Source organism: Pagrus pagrus (genome assembly GCF_965226575.1).
Source record: "Pagrus pagrus genome assembly, chromosome: 19".
Taxonomy (NCBI): domain Eukaryota; kingdom Metazoa; phylum Chordata; class Actinopteri; order Spariformes; family Sparidae; genus Pagrus; species Pagrus pagrus.
This window is the reverse complement of record NC_140203.1, coordinates 16219539-16246770: the sequence shown is the minus strand read 5'-3', so window position 1 is coordinate 16246770 and position 27232 is coordinate 16219539. Positions and strand designations below refer to the sequence as shown.

General features: G+C 41.3%; 1 protein-coding gene across 1 annotated transcript in view; it reads right to left on the bottom strand.

Moving 5' to 3' along the window:
* Positions 1 to 1449: 1449 nt before the first annotated feature.
* The window catches only part of trabd2a (TraB domain containing 2A), a 63762-nt gene continuing 37979 nt past the window's right edge, over positions 1450 to 27232 (bottom strand). Inside the window, exons 5-7 of the mRNA XM_084383772.1 lie at positions 9972 to 10062; positions 5698 to 5970; positions 1450 to 2935 (exon numbers count right to left, since the gene is read on the bottom strand). Coding sequence (XP_084239898.1) covers positions 2737 to 2935; positions 5698 to 5970; positions 9972 to 10062 — 563 coding nt within the window. The 3' untranslated portion in view covers positions 1450 to 2736. The remainder of the gene's footprint in view (positions 2936 to 5697; positions 5971 to 9971; positions 10063 to 27232) is intronic.

Sequence of the window (27232 nt, the reverse complement as noted above, 5' to 3'; positions counted from 1 at the left end):
GTGCAATAAGAATTGACCACCTGTACGAGGTCACTCCAAATAAGGGAGCAGCACATCACCAGAGGAACCGTTAACTGCTGCTCACTATCGCTATCTATGGCTTTAGGCTACTAGCTGCTGTTAGCTAGCTGACTCGAGTCTCCACAGCCCGGGAGCTTGGAACAATAAGGGATTGTTGGTGTTACACCGCCAGTAACGTAGCCAGGCTCCGCAGCCTCCACCTTTGACATGTCAAAATGTATATTTCTATACATTCTATTGGATATTTTAGTTACATTTCTGAATATTTTAAACTTAATAGATATTATATATTACATTCATTCATTGCCACTACTGCAAGGAAAGCAGCACTTGAACACAAGCTGCTCACCAAACAGATCACACTGTTAAATTAGGCAAATATGATCGAATGTGTATGAAGATTGTGTTACTGCATTTCTCGCTTCATATGTTTTTAAAGCATATTTTGATGTACTTTGTAGTCGTAAAAACAGAATCTTTATGACTGGACGGCCGCTTTGGCTGCTTTGTAACTTCCTTTGATGTTGTTGGTAATGTTCACGTCAGGTTATTGAAGTGTGGACCCCAGGCAAATGTCTGTTCCAGATGGAGCTTTAATTCTAATGCAACTCTGAACCGTTTCAATGAATAATAATGCATCATATGTTAGAGTTTTGAAAAAGGATTTCAAGGTGCATCACCAGTGTTGTTATGCAAGAAATCAAAGCAGACAGAGAATAAGTACTCAGTGGATTGAACCACTTACCTCTTAAACCTCACACCTCATTTGTACCAATATATCTTGCGTTTCCTGTCTCAACATCGCTCGTGCACATCAGTCATACGCAGACCTCTGTGACCTCCTGTAGCACACACTCCTAAATCAAAGCGCAAACTAACAAGTCAATTAGCTTTCTTTTCCTGTTGATGGAACAAATCAATTAACTCTCATTTCCTGTACATCTAGAGAACCCCTTGGCTCTGGTTTCCTGTTTGTTTCCTGCAGGAGCGGACCTGGGCTGGCCGAGCAGCTGCCTTGTTTGTGGCAGACCACATGTACACATCAAACAGCCTCTAATAGCGGCCTTATCACAGCACATTAACCTCACATAAACATGCTGTGAACCCTGGGTCAGGCCGGGAGAGCAGCCCGTATGTGTATGTTCAGGACAGCCAGAACACACGATCAGTGTAGCGCTGTTGTGATACCAGAGTAATGGCTTGTATCAGTAGTTAGTAATCTAATTTAAAGTGCCTTGACACATAATACATTTATTTGGGATGTGTGCATTTGATCTCCCACTGTATGAGGTGAACGTGTACTTGAGCATGTGTATAGGGCAGGCTTTTTGACTTCCCAGTGATCTTCTTTGCAGTCAACAATGAGCAATACAATCCCATTTTAATCTAGATAAATATTTTATTGTTGTCATGGTAATACTATTACAATCATCTCATGCCATAAGTGAAATGTGAAAGACCTAAAGCACTATGCTGTACGTGGTCTATCTGTGTAGACAGCTTCCCGTAAGTAAGACTGACTTATTATTACCATCATATGCATTTTAAAATTATACTTGAAAACATTTTGAAAATAACACAGTTGGACGTCATAGCGACTGTAAAAAATACAAAAACAAACACTGGGAATGTTTCATACGGCCTACAGCAAAACTATAGCAGTTAAATAAATTAAACACATGATTTCTATGTGAAATAAACACACACATAACATGAGTCCTTTCAGCAGACACATACAGCAAAGCAAGTGATAACACTGATACATATAGTACAATACAATCACATGTCCCTCCCAAAAAAAAGTCCTTTCAGTGAGACACATGACACGGGCTATGGTGGTTAGTTCCTGATTTTCTTTCCAAAAATATACTGCATATCTATTTATATATTTATATAAACAACAACAAAACCTTTTGATAATTTTCATTTTTTTATAATTCTAAAATACATCTATAATATTTAGAAACAATATGTACAATTCCCCCCCTCACAGTCGGCTTTTATGCAACATTAAACAAATTCTTCTAAAATGGAAGAATAAATTAAGGTATGAAGAAGAACACCTCTGTTTGCACGGCCGGGGGGGTTTAAGAGCTGATAGACTTTGTTTGTCTCTCTCTCACACACACACACACACACACACACACACACACACACACACGAACATATAGTTCCAGTTGACTCTAATATTCAGCATTAGTTTTGATGATGTTCTCCTCATTTGGTAACATGTCCCTCTCCAGAGGTTTGACTGTTGAATGATGAGTAACACTGTAATCCATGAGGGAACAGACATGTTGTGTAATGCCATTGAGACATCCCATAATACTTTCTGTTTTCTTCCCTGCTGCACTCTGTGTACTCCCTCCTGCTGTTATGGGAACCTTATGAAATGATCCAGGAAACCTGACGTTATATGAACTTACATGCTCATAAAGGCCTCATTTTGAAAGAGACATGCTCTATTGACATGATTTAACATTTAGTCCCAACGACACAAACTTTATCTGACCTAACATCCGTGGAGTGTACCATTACCTGACAGCTCGGGCTGATTTCACGTCCTTTCTCCATGCTCTTTTTTTCTCTTACAGTCACCATCCTCTAGGTATTATGGTGCATGATCAGACCTCACTTTATATGCGCTGATGCATGAAACCACCATATGTGAGAGTTTATACTCAAAGAGGCTGGTTGTTTTTTAAAGAGTCCCGACTAGAGGAGCGCAGTCCACGTTTGCACTGCAAGCAAAGTGCAGAGGAAGACGAGTAAAGATGGCGAAGGCGATGATGTCGTTGATGCTGAAGATACGTGATGGTAGTTGTATTGGCTGTGGACTCTGTCGGGTGGTTGCACTGTGATGTAACCATTGATGATGCGCACGAGTGGTGGAGGAGGAGACTGGACCATAGTGCTGCGGAGAGGAATAAGAGAGTAGAGAGATGAGCTTAAAAAAATCTACCTCAATTTTATTTATAAAGCCTAAAATGACAAATCAACAATCGACAGAAACAAAAACATCTGCTGACTGATTTTCTTTTTGATCAACCAGTTGACTAATTACTGCAGCTCTGTTGGCCACCTGTCCAATTCATATTCAAACAAATAGAGGGCAGCATATCACCAGAGTTGTAACTCCGCTGCTGACTGTGACTGCTATTAGCTATTTAGCTCAGTTAGCAGTGCAACTAGCGGTCCAGACTGTGAGATGAGAGCACCAGGGGAGTGATGGTGTGTACTGTACATTCGAAGAAGGATTAGAAATGGCTGATATTCTGTGGTTAATTTTTGTTTTTAACTAAAATTCATACACAGTGCACTTTTAAACTCTTCATTAATAATACACACGGATGCTTTTTTCCCCCACTAGCTTTAGTTTGACTTTTGACAACTTACACAAATATGTAATCCTATAGAAAAATACTTATGTAATCAAGTTTTAAGAGGCTTTAATTTGAAGTTTGAAGTTGTGAAGTTTATAATTGATTGATTGTGATTTTTGATGTTCATTTTGCATGAATATGGTTCAAAACATGGGCTGAAACAAGCTGTCGGAGTTACAGGAGTTTAGGTAAAAAGACCTAATTATTTCCAGACCAGTTTCCATATTTTTTATTTTTAAACATGCGGGATTCTGTTCTGTCGTCCCTGCTTAGCCTCTATACTTTGGAACTGAAAGGAAAAATCAGGGTTTAATCTGCAGGAGAACAGGAGTCGCTGTCTACATCCCCATATCCTCCACGACTGCCAGAGAAAATATGCAGACTGCTGGACAACAATGGAAATATTAATGATGTTGAAGCCTACACAGGAAAATTCCTCGACAAAGGAATCCATCGCTACAGCACTAACCAATCAGCAGAGCCCACCTCTACTCTTTTTTTCCCCCTCTCTTCCTCTCCCAATATTTTAGATTCTGTCTGCCTTGTTGGCTGTCTCTATTTCTCTGCTTATCTGTCCTTTTCTAAACAAGCCCGGTAATTAAATCATTTCTGCCCTCCTGTTTGATGCATGGACTGCAGTGCTCGTGTGGTTTGGACTGGGACGAGGCCAGGCAAAACAAATACACAAGTTCTTGAAGTCTAGATCTCCTCATACCAGAGGGCTGGAACAGCAATTTTGACGTAATTTCAGACCGAGCAGGGAGAAGATAATTTAACTGCTACCTTTTTAGCAAGACTTATTTCTTCAAAGTTTCTGGAAATGACTGAAACGGATATTTAAATGTTCGGAGAATGAAGTTGTTATGAGTGAGGTTTATTTAGGTTTGAGGGCCGGGAGAGGTGTTAGGAAACCAGGTGTGACACGTTGCTCTGTGACCCTGCGTCAGACACAACAGAGAACTGTGGCGCTGTAGTCGCCTCTGTTTCTCCGACTCCCTCTCCCTTTCTCCCTCGGCCACCTTTTAAGACGTTAAAATATACAAAGGCGCGCACCATGTACACTTTGTAACATGCGTACACAAACAGTCTGTTTCCTTTCCGTCCAAAACACTGGGTCCCTCAGAAAGAGAGAAAACATTTCTGCAGACATAATGTACACAAACATTCACAGACCCCCGTCTGTTCCCGTGAAGAACAGATGCTACATGGTCAGACTTTTCTTCCTGTCGCTAATTTGGAACCGTGCTTACTGTACATCGGAAAATGCATGTTCAAAGCTCGACAGGCTTAAGGGCAGAGTCCTGCACGGGTCCAGCTTCGCACACTCTCATCCGCCAGTTAGCCACAGTTGTTTCTAAATGCAAAAGCACAGATTGAACTAAATTGTGGACTAGCCAGGTGAAAATCCGGGGCTGAGGTTGTTTTAACACAAAGCTGTAAAATTTAAATTTGAGAGGTTGTCTTGCCCTGTCTCCTCACAGGAAGAAGGTCCTGAGGTATTTTTGTGTAACGTCTGCATGTTCGTGTATGCGTGTGTTTCCGTCAGGTGCTCCGATTTGGAAGTGCAAGTCAGTTGAACCAGGAACTCTAAAACTGCATGTAAGGTGTGAATGACTGTGTTGGCCTTGTTATAGTCTGAATCCTATCGCCGATGCGTGATGTTGCTCCTGTGAACACGATAACTGGGTGTAGAAAAAGGATGAAGGGTCAAATTAACCCTTTTGTTTCCTGCCCACGTGCAAAATCAAATGTCATCGTTTATGAAAACAAAAAAATGTTGCCCTCGTGACAAACTGAGCTGAAGCTTGAACACGGCAGACCACACCTGGTGCAGAGGTCTCCTTTTTGGCTGAAAGGTGAGCTTGTTTTGTTGTCCGGTTAGTCCCTGCCTGGAGCTACTGTGAGACCAAAACCGGATACTAAGTAGGAATTCCCAGGCTGCTATTTTCACATCCAAGACACTTATACCAGCTGCGAACTAGTCTGGACTCATACCTCACTGCAGGGTGTGTATATATGCGCTGAGGTGTGTGCAGACTGCATGAAGAGTATGGTGATGTGATATGGTGGCTGTTTGAGCCTGCGGCACCACACCGGGAAGTGTCAGTTTGATTCTATACACAAGTGAGAGAGACTGCATTACACATTTCCAATTTCCCCTCTCACATCCTCTCTGCCTTTCCTCTCTCATGCTCTTCTCTTTCCTCCCACCTGTGACCTTACGTATCACCCACTCATCCCCTTTTCGCAGGAACAGACCCCGTGTACCCTCGTGTTTTCTCTTCACTCTTACCTCTCCTCGATTCGAACCCAGAGGTCGTTGAAATGCCGGTGCCGCTGTTTCTTCTGCTTGTTCCTCCTCTTTTTCTTCAGCATTTTCCTCTCTGCCTTCTCCAGCAGCTCCAGGCTGTCCGGCGGCAGGAGCATGTGGGGTAACAGATCATCCTCCAGGGGACGCCCCTGGTCTTCCTCTTTGTGGGGGAGCTCGTGGAGGAAAGGCTCCAGGATGGGAGACTCATCATGGTGACCCTCTGACTCTGGTGAGGCGGGCCTGGATGATGACCTCCTGTAGAGGGTGAACATCACAGGAACATAAGATACTTTTAGAAACAGAATTTTGTCAAAGCATGTGCCTTTAAATGTCACATTGAATGCACTAGAGCAGCAATAAGTTACCAATTATTGCATTAATTGCCAACTATTTTGAAAATTGATGACTTGGTTTGATACATTTTATAAAGAAAAAAGGTAAAAATGGTCTGATTCTAGTTCCTTTAATGTGAATATTTTCTGGTTTCTTTACTCCTCTGTGACAGTAAACTGAATATCTTTGGATTGTGGACAAAACAAGACAAGACAGGGAAACACTGATTGATATTTTTCACCATTTTCTGACATGTTGTATACCAAACAACAAATTGATTCATTGAATATATAATCAACAGATTAACAGGCAATGAATATAATCATCCTAGTTTTTGTACTGAGTGTCCCTGTCAGTGGGCTGTATGGAGAGGGAAGGTTGGCAAAATGTATGCAGATACAAAATGAAGTTTTGTTTGGAAAGAGAGAGTTGCAGGTTTTAGGACTGTAGGGAGACTGTAAGAAAGGGATCCTCAAGCAAAATCTATCTTTTAGATGTCAGCGGCCTGTGAGTGTTAGACCCTGAACAAATTGATTAATGGCGGAGAAATTGATTATGCTGCAGGAGTGGTTTCTATGGACGCTGGGATACATTGTGGCACATTTTCTCCCTCTTTCTTGCTGTTACCCTCCCTTGGATCCCCTAACTTCTCTATGAAAGAGCTTCCAAAACTACAGTATCTTGAAAGTCTAATAATAATGAGTAAACTACCATAAGTGTAAAAGATTTTCTTTGCTGTATTTCTTTTATGTAACTGGTGAAAATGGGTGCGCCATTGAAAATGCCATGTGTGTCACATTGAGCCTGGAGAGGACAGGTGAAAACACTGCCGAAGGAAAGGAAAGGAAAGGAAAGGAAAGGAAAGGAGGTATTCCCGCTATGTACGAACAGGATGCTGTGGACCTTCCTAGAACCAATCTGCAGTCTAATAGAGAACATATCTTTGCAGGACTTTGTGGAAAAAACAAATTAAAGTATCGGAATGGGAAGTATGAGGAGCAAAACCGAAACTCATCTTTTTGATTAAAGACACTCTTGTTCCGAGAGAGTTGCTGGTCAACTCTTAACAGTCACCATGCGTGTCACACACACACACACACACACACACACATTCAAGTTGGGTCAAATGCAGGTTCATGACAGGCTCATAATCCTGCATCAATCGCAGAGTGTTGTGCGTGTGAAAGTAGATTCTCTCCTTCATTCACTCACTCACACAAAAACACAGATCTGCAGTGCGATAGCCACCCGCACAGCGTGCCACGGTAGGCTGCACTACATGCTTCACAGCAGGAGGTATGAGCTCTGCTGGGGTCGGCCTTTTCAACAACACTTCACTGGTGGCTGCTGGGGATTTTGTCAGATTTATCTGTTGTGCAATCTACATAGAGGAAACAGCGGAAGAAAATCAAGCCCCCCGTGAATGAGAGACATCAGTGAGCGTATTTTTTTCCTAAAACCAAAAGCCCTTTAAACGTGAGATCCCTAAAGCTATCCTTCCACCACACCACAGTCACTTGGTTCACGATACATGTTTGAGTTCTGCTGCCTCATAGTCACGAATCCTATTCCTAAATGTTTTGACAATATCTGTTAGCGCTGAAAAGATTTGAAAATGTTCATTGTTATTACAACATTTTAGTATGGTTGAATACTGTAAACACTTGTTGAGCTGCTACTTTGTCGGAAATACAACAGAAAAGCAACCGGCTGTTTACAGTGTTTACACTACAGCAGCAGAGGACAGTACAGGTGGTTGCTTTCCAGAGATGTTGTAGGTGTGCATCTTGTCAGACACAGTTTTGATGAATGACTGCAGTCAGCGCTAATTGCTGCAGCCACGAAATTGTGTTTCCCGTGACTGCTTCACATTAAAAGCCACTCAAATGCTTTTAATGTGAAGAGGCAGCACTATGACACGCCTGTTCTGCATTAACAATAACTTAAAGGAGACCTATTGTGCTTTTTCATGTTTTTGTCCTTTCCTTCAGTGTGTTATAGGCTCTTGTGCATGTAAAATAATCTTAAAAGTTAAAAAGGCCAAAGTCCACACCAACAGAAGCTCCTCTCTTCCACAGTAAACACTGCTCCTGAACCGCCTCGTAAGTAGTCCCGCCTTTAATTCCGTGACTTTCTGACATCACACTACATCACCATGTCACACGTTTGCATCTTTTATGCCTGCATCCTAATTTGGCACCTAAGATTTGATTAAGCACAGCTGCTATGTCAATGTTAGTGGTACTGAAGAAGTTCCTTTGAGCACTAAAGCATGTAAACGTATTCCAGTGGTAACCCAAAATAAAATTATGAACCTGAAAATGCACACAACATGTATTCTTGAAGACAGCTCTGATAACAGGGTTAGGACAGTGAGCAGTGGAAGAGTAAGGTTGACATCAATGAGATACAGTTATGGATTACGTAGTGCATTGTTTCTTGTGGATCCCTTGTGCATGTGAGGGCAATCTAAATCGAGGGCAAGAATGGCGGACCCCGCCACTAAAAATGAAAGCTAATATATAGGCATGTAAATACACTGGTTGGTTATTGTTGATCAAATGTTGCTGATGAACAGTGTCAAAAACAGGGTTCGATCACATGAAAATCTAAAGGATTATAACTTTAAAGCTCATTGCTAACGGATAAAGTTAACAGCTTCACGCTTTCAAACTAAGTGACTCCATGAGACAGTTTAAAGTTCATTTTATAATTCTAGAGCTGAAAATTTAACGCCAATGAAGGTCCTTTTATCCGCTGTAATAACAAGAGGGTGCTGAATGTGGCTATTTATTTTCCTTTTCTGTGATTAACAACTTCCTACAGTGTTTCATAATCAGTGAATAAACATAGCTCTGCAGTGTCAACAGTGCAAGTAAATGAATAAAACTATGACAAACTTCAAAATGAGGCGATCAAACAAACAGTCATGTTCAGGGACATTTGGAGCAAGTGTGTACCCAAAGAGCGAGAATCACTCAACATAAAACTAGGGAGTGCAGTTTTTGATTATTTGCAGACAACACATTTCTCGCAAGGGCTGTAGCAGAACTTGAACATCTGTTTTGGGTCTGTGAATGAACACAGACCAACTATGGAGCTGTGCTTACTTGGAAAATGATTTCCCATTTGAAATCCAGTCAGTGAAAAAGTTGAGAGAAATATATATTCCTGTCAGGGCCATGAGGCAGCGGTTGCCCGGTATCATGCGGCCGGGACATGAAACCTTACACCCGTTTAAGTGATAAAATATGGGCCTACGAGTTTCACAGGCTTGTGTTTTCGGAAGAAATCATAACGTGCAAAATCTATGGCGAAACATAATATTTTCTGCTCCGGTCTCTATCCGTCATCTCGGTGCTTCTCACTTTTTCTGCTATTTTCTTTGTCAGTCTCGACTCACGTCTGTCAAACTATTCTCCTGCTTTTTATGGAAAATTAATTCCTTAAAAATAAAAAGCCAGTGTCTTACACAGCGTTCCTGAGAATTTTTCTCCTTTATCTTTTTCTCCATCAATAACTTTACCTAACCCAATATGTCTTTCATTATAAATCATTTCAAGGAAAACAAATCATACTTAAATCAGTCTCACCAGCAATTTACCATTTCCTGTCATTGGTAGATTGAGGCAGATTTAACTAAAGCGACTCCTTTACTCTGAGGCATGTGAAGGATCTTTGGCAGTTAAACTCATCGACAGAGAAAAAGTTCAGTGTTACACGAAAGTAAAATTATAGGAAAACATTTTTATTTCAGAAGAAAAATTGCAGTAATTTTGTCAAATTAAAAGCTCATATAATATTTGGGGATTTATTAAATTTGCACGGTGTATCGCCAAGATAAATCCCAAAAACCAGCCAGGCTAAATGTGTCACCAGTTGATGTATGTGTGTGTTTTAAGGCGTTTCAGCTGTAAATTTACCTGTTTACGGGCTGCCCAGCAGGGGTGTGCTCCACCTCATATCCCTGGCGACGCAGCACATCAATGACTGTATTGTTGCCGAGGAAGTGACCTGCGACCAAAAACAAAAAAAGGAAAAGTGATGACCTCCACCTCTGAATGCTACTAATGCTGAGATACTGCACGCAGATTGAAACAGACATTTAGCATCATTCTAACTGCACTGTTTAAGAAGATCATAGGGAAGGTACAATGAAGTCCTAGGCATGACAGAAAGAGGAGCGGTCGGCGTCATTTTCCAATGTTCAATGTGTAGTTTTAGATTTTGGGAAATGTGCTTACTTGCTGTAGACGAGAAGATTGATACCACTCTCAATGGTATGTATTGGTGTGTATACATTAAAGGATAAATTCACCTACACAAAAAATTTAAGTGATTATCAGCTCGTCCCCATGCTGATCGAAATTATATCAATTTGGGATCTGGTTTGGGATGGTTCAGTCTTTATGCTAAGCTACGCTAATGGCCTCAAGGCATCTGCTCCATGGTTAACACACACATGTGAGAGTGGCATCGATCTTCTGTCAATAAAGTAATAATAATTACAAATAATTTGTGACACCTCTTCTAAAAGGCTTCCTATTACCAGGGAGGTGAAAATGAAAAAACAATCAACAGCAACAAGCACAATTCTCATTCACGCCCTCTTGCTCTTCTTTTCACACGCTTTCATACTTCTGCCGCCTCGTAAACGCTTTACTTAAGACTTTTCTCTGCACCCCATTTCCTTTACACCAAATGTTTCCCCCACCATTAACTCTCCTCATTTCTTTTCTCTTGTCTCTTCATGTACTACTGTTTGCACCATCTCTCTTCCCCTCTTTACCTCTATTCCTCCATCCTCAGTCATATCCTGCTCTTTCTTCTGGTTCCATTTTCTTTCTCCCTTCTCCATCTTCCTTATCTCTAACTTCTCCCTCTTCCTCCCTTTCTCACTCTGACCCTCTCAGCTGAGTGAAGTGGGGGCATTGAGGCTTCAGGTTGCCATGTCAAGAGGTCTCTATTCTTCCCCTCGCTCTGACAAGGGGGGAGCAGGGGCCCATTGTTTGGGCCCGCTCAGTCGTGGCACCACAGAGCTGTGTAAACAATGAGCCCCGGCACTTTAATCTGGCCCAGAGCCACCGATAGAGAGAGGTTGGCCTGCATGCACCATCTCTAGAGGGATGTAGTAGCCATGGTGGGGTAATACTGGAAAGCGCCTTGTCAATTTTTGTTTTGGTCAGCCTCTTTTTTCTTTTTTTTTAAATCTTCTTGGTAAATACGATGGAGTTGTATCTGCTTCGCCACTCTGTGCAAGCTCTTACCTTTGGTTTTGATCTGTTTCTGGTGAAAAATATAAACTTATGTACCTCCCATGTTACCGTGCAAAAGAGACGTTCGTTTATTTTTACTTTATACTGAAATCATCATCAGTACAGGTGGTCAGTTAAATGAATTCCCAGCAGCTCTTAAACTCTCCATGGGAGTTGGAAACCGGAGCGAGACAGAGAGCGAGTTTTCCAGCCTGCCCACGTTTAGAAACAACTCAGTGTGATTTATGTGAGTTTACGTCAGGGGATTAAGGTGGGACAAATGGAGCTGTTCGGCACAATGTAGAGCCACAGAAGGGTGGGCGGACCTGAAAACTTCAAAAGGGACGCGCACGCACGCACGCACACACACACACACAGACACACACAAAGACGCAAATTCTAATAGGAGGTAAACCATCAATTCTGACTTGTCCCCAAAGGCTTCAATGTGTTTTTTGGGCGACCAAGTGTGTGTTTGAAGAGTTGAAAAAATAAAAAATAAAGCGCTGTTTAATGTTTGAGCATAAAGAAGACATTCAAAGAAGAGCCTGGGGTGCAAAAAACCAAAAACTTTTAAACAGTGACATTTCTGCTTCTGAGCGGAAGCTTCTTCGGTGAGAGCACACACAATAAACACACAAATTCTTCTTCATGATGAATTTTGTCCAGATAGGCTTTTCCATTTTTGAGCAGCCAGCGTGTCCTTAAAGGATAAGTTCACCTGAAAATGAAAATTCAGTCGTCTACTCATCAAATGCCGATTAAAGCTGGGGGAAGTTTTGTAGCTTCACAGCAAAACAGTGTTGCAGCATTCTCCTAAACAACTGAAGTAGATGGGGAAGTTAATCTGACGTAACACTCCGGAAGCCCCAAGATCCCAAATTCATGTGAAAAGACATTATTTACACCCTCGATGTGGTTTGGCTGCATGCTTACACTTTTATCTAAGCAGCTATGCAAGCAAAAGCAAAAAAAAAAACTGCTTAAAAAAGTTTAAGTAACAGCTTTCAAATCAGTTTGCGGAGACTTTGATTATGCCAGACAGGCTGTACGGAGCTATTTTGCAAAAGGATTTTTTTCTGGCTGTTTTTATACATTTTAAAACAAGTCCCTATCTACTTCAGTTGTTTAGGAAAATGCTGCAACGCTGTTTTGCTGTGAAGCTCCAGAAATGTTTTGCGGACTACGAAACTTCATCCGCCTTCACATCGACATGGGGCCAGTGGAAAATGACTGAACTTTAGTTTTTCGGCGAACTACTCTTTACACTAGTCACACATTTTTTTTAATTGAAATTTAATGATTGAAAAATGATGAAGGATGAATTTCTAGCTGCGGGCATTTTCGCATAAAGACCATTTTTTATGAATAACCAGTCCACCTGAAACAGAAAGGTGTTTCATACTTTTTTTTCAAACAAAATAGCCTGCAGGCTGCTGGTGCACCAAAGTCATGGAATGACAAACAAAACTTAAATTCAGACATCTTTGATTAAAAATGATTGATGCACCAGAAAGAGGCAGGACGTAGGAAAAGAAAATTATGTTTTAGAAAGGCCTCCATTTTCCACATGTATGATGTAGCCTTTGGCAACTGACATGTACTTTGAGGCCTAAATATGCCAGGTGATTTGTGACAACTGCCTCTTTCTCTTTCACTCTCGTACTGCTAATAACTGGTACCACGCTATACATTTTTCTTTGGTTTCTATCAGAAAGAACGAGAGAAATAGTTCATTCTTAAAGTTAGTTACTCATCGATTGTATTGAATACCAATACTCAACCCTATGAGCATCAACATCTGGGTCAGAGAGGACATTTTTAAAGCTTTGGAGCTCACACAGTGACTCACTGCACACGGCAAAACTGCTTCCACATTTACTTTTCTACTTCAATACTACATTATTTGCCCTCAAAACAAAGCACGGGATAATTGTAAAAATGCTGATGCCGTGGAGCTGACACACATAATATTATAGCGTTCATCTGTGAAGTATTAAGTTTGGTTTTGCCACACTGGTTACACAGATGTTTTCATCGCGTGTTGACTCACCATCGGTTTTTCTGCTCATTGGTTGTCTCACGGCAAATCAAAATGAAAACATCTCTTCATACACCAGTTTAAAATAGCTGTAATTTTTGTTCTTTGATAATTTGACGTTACAGCTAATGTACCTTAAGGCACAAAATGTGACTCTTCAGTATCGCTTCTGCTCCTCCACATGAGGAATTATTCATTTAGGCTCCTTCGAGAAACCTGCAGCACACGTTAGGGCTGAGCCACAGTTTAGGACGCACACTTCTGGAGTGACATCTGTGACATCTGACATATATTTCCACACATTATTTATTTAGGCCAATTTCATACATTTTAAATCTATGAAATGGGCCAAAAACATGTACATCAATGCACAATAAGTTGACTGTATGTTGTTCCAGCAGCACTGAGAGAGGGGAGATGGTAGAGATAAAGACCAGGGACAGACCTGAAAGCGCTCATTCACAGCTAACTGCCTACATGCAGCGACATTCATACATGGCACGGCTGAGTTGGAGGGTCACAGATTCGCTCGTGTCATGGTTATAGAGTTTTTACATGTTGTACTGGACATTTCTGTGAAGCGGCAGCTTTTCTAAGAGTCTGTAAGAGTGTCTGACGATCAGGTGGCATAGTTTTGTTGCCCATGCTAAACGAGTAAGAAGTTTGAATGGGAACAGTGTTAAAAAAAAAAAGTCAGTCTTCTTGTAGCTCCAAGTTGACTTCTGTCTCATATAAAATAGTTTTGTTAACTGCTAATTGGCCTGTTCAAAGGCATTTTGGAGGATACACAGTTGATCCAGGAAGCGAGCCCTTCTTAAGCCGGAGATATTCTTACTTTTTAAACACACGATCATGTAGACAACCGCCTGCGTTGCGAACAATATTGTTCACTTACTAGTACTAAGCACGTAACTGGAAGATAGGCCTACCACTAGAGGGCACACAAGAGAACTCATACCATGTAGAACTTATTTTAATGTTGTTAACAATAAACATGGGGACAGGTTCAGCAGAAGAAGCAAAAGCACGAAAACGGCCCCATTAACATAAGATAGAAGCTTTTTCAGTTTTTATATTTGGAGTGTATCGAGACAAAAACAGGACCTAGAACACACGGCTCAAATGAGGCGGCTTTAAAAATCTCAAATATTTCTATATCCCAGCATGCAATCGATATTGTTTGTTCATAAAAATGTCTTTTATTATAGTGAGATCATTTCCTTACCTAGCTGCCACTCATCCCTATTGTATTTCTCTTTAAATACATCTATCTTTCCGAAAACAGATTTGATTGACACCTTTCTGCACACCTGCACTCAGAGGAACACCAGATGAGAACCACGGCGGCGCCCGTCCTTAAAAAGACATCCAGCCTCCGCAATCAGCGGCTCAAATTATTAGAACATATGGTAAGCCTTAAATAGCGTCCCTTTTCCATACACATTAATATTTACATTACGACTTGTAACCAGGGCCCGAGCAGCAGTTCTCATAACATTACAGCATGTTGGATAAACAAACGCCACAGGCAGCGCTGAGGCCATTCTGTCCCACATAGCCTGTGCTAGCTGTTTATGGACCCATGCTAGTCAGCTGGGCTCAGCAGCCCATAATCACTACACTAAGAACTGAATGAAGCCTTTTATTGGAGAAGATGACAGTGAGGTGTCTGGTACTTTCTTTAGGTTGTCCTGTGCTGTGTTTTAGTGTGTTACTTCCTGGAAGTAACTTTTATTGCCAGTGACATAAAGCCACAGGCTCTTGGCTTGAATACACCTCGCAACCGGCCAGTTTTTTTAGGCTTTCTATTCTTGTGTGGATATTTGACACGCAAGTGGTTCAATTGTGCATAAATTTCAGCGTGCACACAGAGAGAAGGAGAGCTATTAAAAGCTATTGTCAAAACAAAATAATAGGCTGAATTTTAGGACTTGACATTTCTGGGACATCGGAAGTACTAACCAGCCAAAGATTCTACTGGAAAAACACTGTTTTGGCTCTGCGAGCTGCGAACAGACAAAACCACCTCAGTTTCTTCATTAGTCAAGGAGAAGCAGCCATCCATAAAAGTGACAGTCGTGTCAGAGACAAATAACAGGAAAATTATTGGTTATCCACTGGCAGAAAGATCACACAGTCGTCCTGGTGGTTTGCTAACAATGCCAGCTCCATATTAACACACATATCAAGTGTCTGGAAATACAGACTCTGCTTACATGGCACTTCTTATTATCCTTGGTTAAATTGTACTTTTTTTATGTCTTTGATGGACAGTCAGTTCCTGGTATTAAATTTAGAACCAGCCTTCTGTCAAGTGCAATTTGTTTGAAAAGAACAGGACACTGTTGGCAAAAGCCTCAAAACAGAGACAAATATGATTAAAGACCGTCAAGCTAGCTGAGAATAATTACATGTGGTAGCATCAGTCTTTACTTTGTCATTTTTAAAAAAAAAAATTCTGGTGAGATAAAAATTTCCATTGCATGCAGCTGAGCACTGCTATTGTAGTTTGAGGTTTTTAATTCATTTTAAGCAGGTGACCAGCAGCTTTTCTCTGATGGAAACAAAACGTGATTAAGAGTCTGCAGCCACATTGGCAGCTCTGTGGAGCCATCTTAATGTCCAGAGGTGGCGTGAGCAGAATGCTAACATCAGCATGCTAACATAACGATGCTGTATAGCAGCAGACGGTGAAATGTTTCACACTCATCATCTTAGTTCAGCGGAGGAATTTACCAAACAGTACAGTCGAGTAGAGCTAAAGCTGATGGGAATGTCTTAAGTTTTTTCAGGCATTTGGTCATAAACCAAAGAACCGGACAAATTTGACCTGATGATGGTGCTCGATGACATGTTCAGCGGAATCACCAAAGTATCAAACATCATCAGGGGACCGGATGCAATCGCAAGAATGAATTTTAGCTAAGCGGTGGCGCTAAACAACAAGTCACGGTATCACTACAATTATTAGGATTCATCCTCTGGGGTCTACATTTGGTTGCAGCTCATCCAGTCGCTGTGGAGCTGTTTAAAAACAAAGATGTTAACCTCACGGCAATCTCTATTGATAAGTTTGCCAAAGTCAATAGGATTCATCCTCTCAGGTTAATGAACGACGGTGCTACATTTCAAGGCAATCCATCAAGTATTTGTTGAGATATCGACACTAACATCCTGAGGGGCACAAATGGTTAGGAGGCGACAGGACAGGAATGCAGCTGAGAAGCACTGAGAAGTGTTTTATGTGAAGAGATCTTAACCACAATTCAATTACTAGACAGCAGCACTTAATGTTGTTTTCTTAAGTGAAGCGTTCATAATTTATGAACCGTAGCCAGCTTGTGGTGTTGAGAAGAGCCTCTTAATGTTAATATAATCTTCATCCGAGCAGGCACCGAGATTCTTTACCACTGCATGGGCCATGGAAACATAATTTCGAAATGACTGTTTTCGCCTGGAATCAATTTAGTGTGATGTTACATGCAGCTATATGTTGTCACTGTGATCCAGACTCCCTGCAGGATAAGTATACTGTTGTTTTAATAGCATAGGAGAGAAAGCCAGTAGCCAAAACCAAGACATGTTTGGTTAAATGTGTCTGTGTCCACAAATTCGACTTGAGTCACAAGAAAAAAAAAACAATCTTGTACTGTCATACGTTCAAACCAGTCCAAAATCTATAACATATTTCATCTTAGCTCCAAACTGTTGCATCTCTCAATTCCCTCTCCTCTGTACTAAAGTAAACGTCCCACTTTAAAACCCAAACTACATATGATTTAGCCCACCTATGTGTACAAGGATATAAAAACACAGACTGACAAAGCAGCAGAGAAGTCCAGTTTCAGGGTAAAACCAGGGACTGAGCCAAACCAAACCTCCACATGTTGTTTTAGTGCTTCTGCAGCTCAGTCATTAATGACCTACTGTATGGGCCTCGTTTCTTAAGATGATGTCATAATTTCCCTCAAAACGACGTCGAAATTAACGAGAACTTTAAACCTGCTTTCACGCTTGATCCCGAATGAAAAGCACTTACAGTATCTGTAAGCTGCGGGAGCAGGACTCAACCACGAACGCCTGCACAGTCCTTCGTAGCAATTGTTGAGATATTTCATAATGAACCGAGGTGATTAACTGAGGCCGACTTTACAATCCCAGAAGAGAAAAATGATCGCAATCAAATCTGTCTTTACTGTTGTTTACTGTGTGTCTTGCAAATAAATAACCCTCAAAATAGAGTGTAGGGAGATGGAGAGAGTCTGTAACCATAACTGTAAAAAGAACAATTCAATTCAATTACTTGTTAAAAAGCAACTGGATGAACTCATATATAAAAGATGCACAAGGCCTAACATCTCTGATATTTCATTTTTTTTATATGATTATTGTGAATATAGCAATACAGTGACACCCCTGCTTGATTTTTAAATAAAGTTCCTACAAGTAAAAACATCCTTCTATAGTGAAGCTTATATTTAGAGATATGACTATTGCCTTAGAAATCAATGTGACTGGTGATGAATAGTCGTGTTTGATCTGATCTGAAAGCATTAAAATGCATTTCACTTCCTGTTATGACTTCCCCAAGGCCACAAAGTGTTAAAACCAACATTATAGTCAATGGCACCTCCTGAAAAAGTTCGATATTCTTGGCAAATCACCCCCAGAATCAGACAGCGTTTCCATTCAAAGTCCTCCAGGATATGCTTTTGAACGTATGATGCCAGTGACGTGAGAAAGCTGTGATAAAAGACAGCTGTGATACGGCTGTGTGAATTTGAAAGACACAGATCCACCTCTGTTCCGCAGAATAAGCCTTTCTTAAGTCGAGCCAAAGAATGCTAACATCTCAGCCACCACCAAAACATTTCTCTTTCTATTTCCCTCAGCCGTAGTGAAGGCGCACGGGTCAGAAAAAGGCTGAATTCAGCAGATCGCTCCTTTATTGAAGAATTGATATCGATCGCGGGTTTCACAATCGGGCCGTTGAGGGAAGGTGAGACGCAAAAACAACAGACGCAGACGAAAAACAAGACAATTCATGACAGACAGGAGCAGAGACGAGGGGGCAGAGGGAGCGCTGATTTCGATTTGCCGAATTTAACACGGAAAGAAAAACAGGAATAGAGACAAAGGGAAAAGGCAGGCAAAACAACAGAGGAATGTTGAGTCGTCAGATGCCAGACGATGATAGCTGAGGATAAGAGCATCCTGCAAGGCCTTCAGTTTAGGTCTAAAACTATGTCGACTAGCTTGACATGGTGCCCATGTAAAGTCTGCCGTACAAAACGGGAGTGGAGCCGGGGCTGCTCGAGGTGGTATTCCTGAATCTCTTTATCCAAAGTTAAACAGAGGCAACTGGGTGAGAGATGTCAGCAAAAAGTTGCGAGCAACTAAAAATCCTGTGTCAGAAAACGTTAAACATACAGTAGGAAATGCGAGTCGTGGCTTTCTTCACTTCCACCTCATCTGTAACTTTCACATATCAGGACAACCTGCCGCTTATCTGAGCTAATTTATTATCCAACAGTAGACACATCTCAAGGTTTCTGGGACTAATGCCACTGCCCCAGACAACGTTTAAGACGAACGATCTGTTAGAAAGCATCTAAGAGAAATTTATTGTGGGTAGTATTTGGGGGAATGTGACAGGAATGATAGGAGCGGCGGTTTGTTTAGCTTACAGAGAAAGCTTGACGCATGCAAAATGTGTCATTTTCTTCGGCGTTATGTTCGACTGTGGGAATCAAAAAGATGGATCCCACATTTAACTGCTTTGTCTTGCTCTCGGCCCCTTTCTTCTCACATGAGCGATGTTTCGCCGTGTTTGTCATTAGGAGCATAAACGGCGAAATTGTCCGCACAAGTTTCCTGGAGATCGTGCAGAGCAACTTCAGCTTTGAATTTATGCTGAGAATAAATGAGAAACAGAGCACATAAGAGGCCTGTGGTGTGAGGTTGTTTTTTAAATAAACCCTCACTCAAAATTTGCGGTGGCACAAAGCACTTTGGAGCCGTGTTAGGGATTACATCTGTCAGGCTGCAACAGTCTCTACACTCGCTCTCAGTGCGCTCCTCAGGTTCTTTGCCCCCTCTGCCAAGAAATGATGGCGCTCGAACACACACACCGGCTCATTCGCTGTGGTCGTGCGAGAGCGTGATCAAAGTTTTTCGTAAAAGAAATAAAAATACAAAATTCTGTAAAAGTGAGCAGTTCTGACAAAGTAAACCGGAGCGCTGCCAGCTCCGAATGTCCCCGCCATCGAGTGTCTCGTTTGACCTCCAAGTACTGTCTCAGAGAATATTCTTACTGTGGAGGCAAGTGAAAAGAGATTTTATAAGCCAGTTTAAGAGGGTTGGGAGGAGCGGGGGGGTACCTGCCCACCTGACCTCAGGCTGACTGAGAAGAGTTGTCCGTGCTGGCCAAAAGAACCACATAAAAACAGCACACCGTTGGTTTGTAAAGACTTAATGTGCGTCGTGACTGCAGCTGTCAAATAAATGAGTAAAAAGTGGAAGTACCTTAAATACAGTACTTTTCCTCCTGCAATCTGCTGTTACCGCATTAAAATCTATGATTAGATTATGAGTTGTATTGTTGTGAGTTATGTGATGTAATGATAACACACATAAGCATTGGTAGCATCAATGCCTGGATTCCAATGGGCACAACTCTACGACGTCAGGTCTGCAACATAGTTTTGTTCAGGTTTTGTTCAGGTTTTGTTCTTCATGGCCCACCAGGCTTTTCAGAAGTGCTGCGTTTTGCCTGCTGGTTTTGTTGACTCACTCAGATGTTGTTGATTTGTTCAGCTCTGTAAGTGCTTCTGACATGAAAATCAACACTAAACACATGATTTTCTAAGGAAATATTTAAGCGATGCCATGTTGTGACCTCAAAATGCCCCTGCTTGAGAGTAGCGGGGGCAAGCTCATTATAGTTATTTGTTTCCTTAATTACACTAACATTATCAATCATCAATTACCTGGAGGATGGTGTGTAAGTAGCTCAGGGGAGAGGAGAAACAAAAGAGAGTGGGTCACGTGTCTACACAATAACTCATTGGCTGTTGTAAGCTCTAGGGCGGACTTAGAAGCTCCTATCTGAACAACTGAGCTGTCAATCAAATGGCTGCCATCTCAGGATCTCCTGAGATAATGGTGTCTGCTGGGAAACGAGACTCCTACCATAACCCAATTGTGGGGATGACTATTGGCACTTTTGCAAAACAATAACACAATCAGTGAGATTTTTGATAATCGTCAGTAATGTGGAAAAAGTGGGTAGAGGCAAGAATTAGAACAGCAGTCATGTTCAGCCATTATTTTTAAACCAGCACCAAAAAGCTTTAAATTGTTTAAAATCAAATTCATCGAAAGTGAAGTGAAGTAGGAAAATGAGATTGTTTTGTACAACAGAACCATCCATTTTATACTTAAGATGAATTGCAGACTCTCGCAGCGGCGGTTTGATCACAATCATTCCGCTCATTCAACCAGCAGGAGTTCTGAAGCTACGACAGTGTTTCTTCTTGTGGGTTTTCTTTTTTTTTTTCTTTCTACAAACGTGTGCTTTCGCTCGTCCAAACCTGCAATAATGTATTCCTGCAGTTTGCATACTGCGGCCTCGAGGCTGCTTCCTCTAAAAAACATGCGTACCCCTGCCAGCCTCGCATCCTGCTGCGAGTCTCTGCTCAGCCTTTCAACTGTCTCGGTCCAGAAAAAAGGATTCGGAGGGGAGTCGGATGCCCGCTCGCTTTTTTGGAAAAAAGCATTCCACGTCGTAGTTTTTCTCAGATGTTTTCTCACAGAGCTTCCATCTAAAACATGTGGCCTGAGAGTGCAATTTTGTGCCTATTTAGTTTGAGTAATCTGCAAGAGATCTTGTAGATGTCAAATGAGGCCTGCATATCATCTGTGATTTAGGTCTAGGTTATAACTAAGAGCAGATCCACAGGATGGAGGCCCGTAAACTCACACAGGCTCTGTTTTTGGCTGTCTTATCTCACTCTCTCTCTCCTTAAATCACTGTCAGTCTTTTTTTTTCTTTTTATCTTGCCATTTATTTTCCTGTAACACCATGTTTGTTTCTCTCTGTCAATTGTCAAACATCATCCCATTTCATCCCTAATAGTTCTTGCCGAGATCCCTCACCGACTAGTTAACCAGAGCATGTTGAGAGAGCCGTGGGCTGAGTCTCACAAGGTCTCCTGACTCCCTGCAAATACTTCAGCGTCACGACGAAACATGGCCAATTTTTACATCTGCACCTACTAAAGCATCTGAAACAGCCTCAACAAAAACAGAATATGGTGTTTTTATGATTGCAATCTCTCATTTGCTCCAGACCTGCAGTGACGTAAAACAGAAGTTACAAAACCTACTACAGTCATTCCAACAAGAGTTTGTGTTGAATCCTTGGGATTATTCTGTTATTGTTGCAGCAGGGGTAAGAACATTTCACCAAGCTTTTATTTTTCTTTCATTTGCTTGCTTAATGAAATAAAATAACCATACTGTGCGGTATGAGGATAAAGGCAGAGATTTATGGATAAAAAATATTTCAATAAATCTGTGTCATTCCAGTAAAATGTGTCAATGCAAGCAGGAAAATCCTCGTTGGGTTTGTTCATTCATTCAAGTTAATAAAAAACTTTGTTCTGTAAATAATTCTCTTACTCTTCTGACTCTTGACTCTTGCCAAAAACATTGATCTGAAGATCAATGAAGAAGTCAAGATTTTGACACTAAAAAGGGTTTTAAATTCAATAATCAAATTCAAAGTCAGTATCAGCATTTGATTTCTCTGAGAAGAGGGTTTACTGACGGGAAGAAGAAGATTGAGCAGAACAATAACACTGCCAGAGATGCTTTATTGATTTGTTTTGGAAGATGGTCAACTCTGGAGAGATATGAGAACCAGAACATTGGAACAAACTGAATTTCTTTTGTTATTTATTGTTGGATCCCAGCAGGTTTTATTCATTTTCACCTGTCTTTTTAAAGAAGAATTTGACAACCATGAAACCAATTATCTCTCCAGAAGTCCAGATGCAAGTCTAACAGTTGTAAAGCAGTCTTTGCTAAAAAAATAAATAAAAATAAAAATAAAAATAAAATTGAATTGTGACCTTAAAGGAATGAATTGTGTAAAACATTCAGTTGTAATTGTTCAAACATCAACTCTAACACTCCCAGGTCCAGGTTTGGAGAATCATTACATTCTTACTAAATAGAAAACATTGCAACTACTGATCAGCCAATATTAAACTCTTAACTTAAATTAAATAAACAACTTCCAGTTAGTCCAGCTCCCTTCTGGTTTAAGCCCCGCCCATTCAGAGTACAGATACATCACACATACGTCAATTAGTTGGTTGAAAAGTTGCATTTTCAAAAATATCCATCGACGCACAAACCCTAAATCTTAAGGAATCATTCTTGCACTTTCACCAAAAGTAAGGTTTGTATACTTAAATATAATAAACCTACCGCCGTGCTCTATGGCGTCCCAGAATCCTGCGTGTACCCACACAGCGTTTGACGATGTACATGCGCTTTGCATGGCCAGCAACACAGGCTCATTCATACAGTGAACCAGAAAAGTCTCCGCTCCAGTTCAACAAGAAAGTATTCAATAATTCCACAGTGAGAGAGAGAAGGAGAGAGTGGAAGCCACAAATCACACAAGTCATGTTTTCCTCTGTCTCTTCATATCCTCATCCCCTCCGGGCCCAGTGTTGCCCTCCTTTATGTATTCACCCCGAAATGAAAAGGGACAGCTCCTTCGTAACAATTCCCACCCAAAATCATCAATAGATGCACGGCTGCTCGCTAGCTACATATATAATTTTCCTTTCCCTTTCCCTTTCATATAGAAGTGAGGTATTTCTGGCCCAAATGAAAGTTAAGCCCCCGGGCAGGCACGTTAACAGCCCGTTCCAGGTGCACAAGGAAACACTGCTGGGTTTGAATGGGGTCAGGGGTGAGGAGTTCAACTCTTTCAATAAATCACAGCAAGCTGTTGTGACAAGCGTTCACCGCTATGTCTGAGAGAGAAGTGTGGGCTACATGAAATATGTCTTTCAAGTGCAGAGACTGAGGCCTTTGACCCGATGAGTGCAACAAAATGTATATGTTTAGCTGCTATTCACTCGGCAGCTTAAAAGCACGTTAGTTATTCGGAGGGGCTGACAGGTTTATCCTCCCATTTAAGAAGACACAGAGACGTAGCAGATGATGCATTACAGACGCTCCTGACATGTCAACATCCCGCCGGTTAAAGGTTTTTCATGTTTATCTGGCTTGTATTTAGGACTGTAAATATGTAAGCTAACATTACACTTCAAGAGGAAGCTCCAAGCTAGACATAGTGACAGGGGGTCAGTAAGTCAGCGTGTCACATCCCATAAAAGAGGAGATCAACAGTGTCTTCACGACTTTCCATTTGTTATGAATGGATGTAATTTTAAGGCAAGTAAGTAAAAAATGAGAGTTGTGATGTCTCTGATAAGACAGCAATTCAGTTTAATTAACTAGGAAATGTGAATTAATTGAATACGAGGTATTGATGGGAATATTTGTTGGATATCAATATTCATTTATCATGATGTGGCAAAGTCCCTAATGACCAGGCTTGTGTTAAATTCAACTCTTTTGGACACATTATACCATGTGAAACCTCATTGTTTACGTTTTTAAATCACAATCTTTCTGAAAACAATTATTTTGATTTTAAGTGGCGGGGTCCGCCATTCCCTTCCTGGATTTTCTAATGACTTTTACATGCACGAGGGGAATCAAAGCAAACAGCATGCATTTAATCCAACGACTATTGTAATTGAATCTAACTAGCAGCGTTTCCGTCTAATTGTCGAGAGAGTTTCAAGCGAAAAGTAGTATGAAGTAAAAGTAATGCAAATAAACGAGGCTACGCAAAGCATAGTTTCTCAGAAGTTGGCAGTAGGCTACGTTATGCCTGGCTGCAGAGTAGAGAAAGTAGAAGTCGCAAACCAGAAACAAAACCAGTTTGCCAACTGCCATCGGGCCTCGTAAAAGGAAGAAGAAGAAACAAAACAGTCGGTTTTTCAATCTCAGAGGGGATGTGTAAATTAATCTTTGAATGGGAGTCTTAGGGAACACTGGGTAAGACAGAGAGAGTGGACACAACTACTTCTTCTTCTTCTCCTTCTTCGTTTCTATTTAACTTTTCCAATGTGATGCTTAAACACATAAAAATACATTAATGGAAACATGGCTTCTGATATCACTACTTACTTTAACGCTCGAAAATCTGTATCAAGTTTAGTTACTGCTAATGCAAACCAAACGTTCTCTGCTTCTGCTCATTCACACTAAAAGCATTCAACTGGTGAAAATCATGGCTTTTATTGTGAAGCAGTCACAGGAGACCCGATTGATTCATCCATTTGAGTTTGTATTAATGCATTTGATCGATTAAATAAACAGCACAGGTTTGTTTGGCTGCACTGTAAACATCTGTTGTATTTCACACAAAGTAGGAGCTCAGTGAGGATTTTGCAGCAATGCTGTGCTGCTTCCATCTCTATTCTCCGTTCCAGTAGAAACTAATCCTACAATATGTAACTTGTAAAACTGAATACCTCAAAAAAAAGTTGCAGCATAAAGGTGTCATTCAAACTTAAATCCGGGACTTAATCCAGGTTTGGCAGACGTTTCGCCCCTGCCTGCCCGCTTCCCTACCAAGTGTGTGGTAGGTCTGGTCTGGGTTTTAATGGTGCTGCGTGACATGTGTGTACTCATGTCAGCGACTGCCCCAAACAGTTGTAAACTGGCTGTTTATGAGGGCGAGGTGCTGTGAAAAAGCACCACGTTTTTTGACTTTCACACCGTCTGGCGAAAAAAAAAAAAAACAGTCAAAGGAGGGCAGCGACCGCAGTGATGTAGTGCTCAGTGTGAAAACACCCTGCAGGGATTTGGGCCAGGTATGTGTAAGGATGGCCTGGGGATTTAGAACCGAATTTCAATAGGAATGTCCAGTCACTCAGCTACAACTCAGTATAAAATATTACACACACACAGAGGTACAGTAGTTAAGGCACAGTTTAGATACAAAAGTAAGAAGAAGGACAGTTATTATACTTTACATTTTTCAGGAATTCTCTGAAGACTTCTTGCTAGTTAAGGTTAAAATGATCTTACACATTGTCTGACAGTGTCATATGCGAATGCAGGCGAATGACCGTGGCCTACCATTGCCTATATGTGGGAAGTACAGGATTTGAGACAAACGCAACTCAGTTTGCTGGTTTGTAGTCCGTTTGAGGGGTCAGTAACACACATCTCAGTTATTGGTTGTGGCTGCGACATCGCCGGTCAGAGTTCACCAACGTTGAAAGTTGCAAATCTGCTTCGCTTGCATAGAAAGGAAGTGAACGGAAGGAGAATATTCACCTCCCAATGTTTTCCCTTAGTCTGACTCACTGGCTGCCAATGACTGACTATTGCAGTCGCAATGCGACTCCCTTTTTGCTGTCTGCAAGTCTTTTCAAAATCTGCATGGCTCTCCTGCCTACGCACAAATGCTCCACTACAACCACCATTGCTGCATCCTTGGCCCCACCGTGACAATTGTGAAAAAACCAGAGGGTTTTTTCCGCTATACCAGAATGATAATGAGTGGAGTCAGACCTTTCCTGGCTTGCACAGCACTGTGGAGATACAGTAGGTCTGGCTTTGCAGGACTATCGCTTTATTGAAGCTATATGATGTTTGATCTGAGGGAAATATGTCATGTTTTTTAATGGCAGCAGCATATAATCCAATGGAAGTGTTCTAGCTGTATTTTTAGACACATTTGTAAAATGTCTGACTTCCCAACAAAGTTTAGAAAATTTGAGAACTCCAGTAGAATTTTACTGTAGCTTATATGAGGCAGTGCTTCACGTTTTGTTCCATTTATACATTCATATGTGCAGCTAACACACAGGATCAAATGCTAAAGATAAATTACACAACCTTTAACACTTGATAAGTCTTTCATTTCTATTAAATGTGTTTTGTCAGCACACGGTGCTGGGCTCACTCAACTACAGTGTATCAAATGACCATTTCCCCGCTCCAGTACCGAGAGCTATACCACATACTGACAAGTCAAGGTGCTCTGTATGAGTTATGAGTTCATGTCAACCTCTGTCATGAGCCACAGCTCATGGGCCAAGCCATCCATTTATTACAGCCTGCCCGCTGCACTAAACTGCTCACTGACCGAGGGGTATTCACTTCAACGTGGCCATACCAACCTAAATAGCAAAAGATCCAAAAGTCAAACCTTAATTGTCTGTGAAAAGAGTCAAACATTTCAAAGTACAGTAACCGTTAGAGCCTGTCAACCACACTGGCAATTACACCACCGCAAATATTTAAATTTGTGGCTTTGGAGCGGAGTTTGAGGGGAATCATGATGTGCTAAGCAGCTTGGAGGCCGACACTGAAACATGGTTGCATTCAAGCTCAGCGTGGAAAAAAAAAAAGACAAGAATTAGTCAGAGCCGGCCGAAACGGAGCCCTCAGTCTTCAACGATACGTAAACACATCATTTTATTAAAGTCGAGAGTGCCAGGCTATGGCGGAGATTATAAAGGGAACACGGGTTCAGATTGTATACATGGATTGGGTTACTGTACCTATAGAGCGCAGCAATAACCGCTTCCATATGCCTGTCTGAACATATGGCTCTTTTTCAACATCATCATTTACGTTGAGTGATGGCCGTGGTATTTCAGACAAACAGATGGGGGGAAAAGACAAATTTCCAGGAGGTATTTACTTACAGGGCAGTAACGTATAGCGAGGCATGACAATACCCAAAACTCAGGGTGAGTCAGCGCAGTGATGTGTTGAA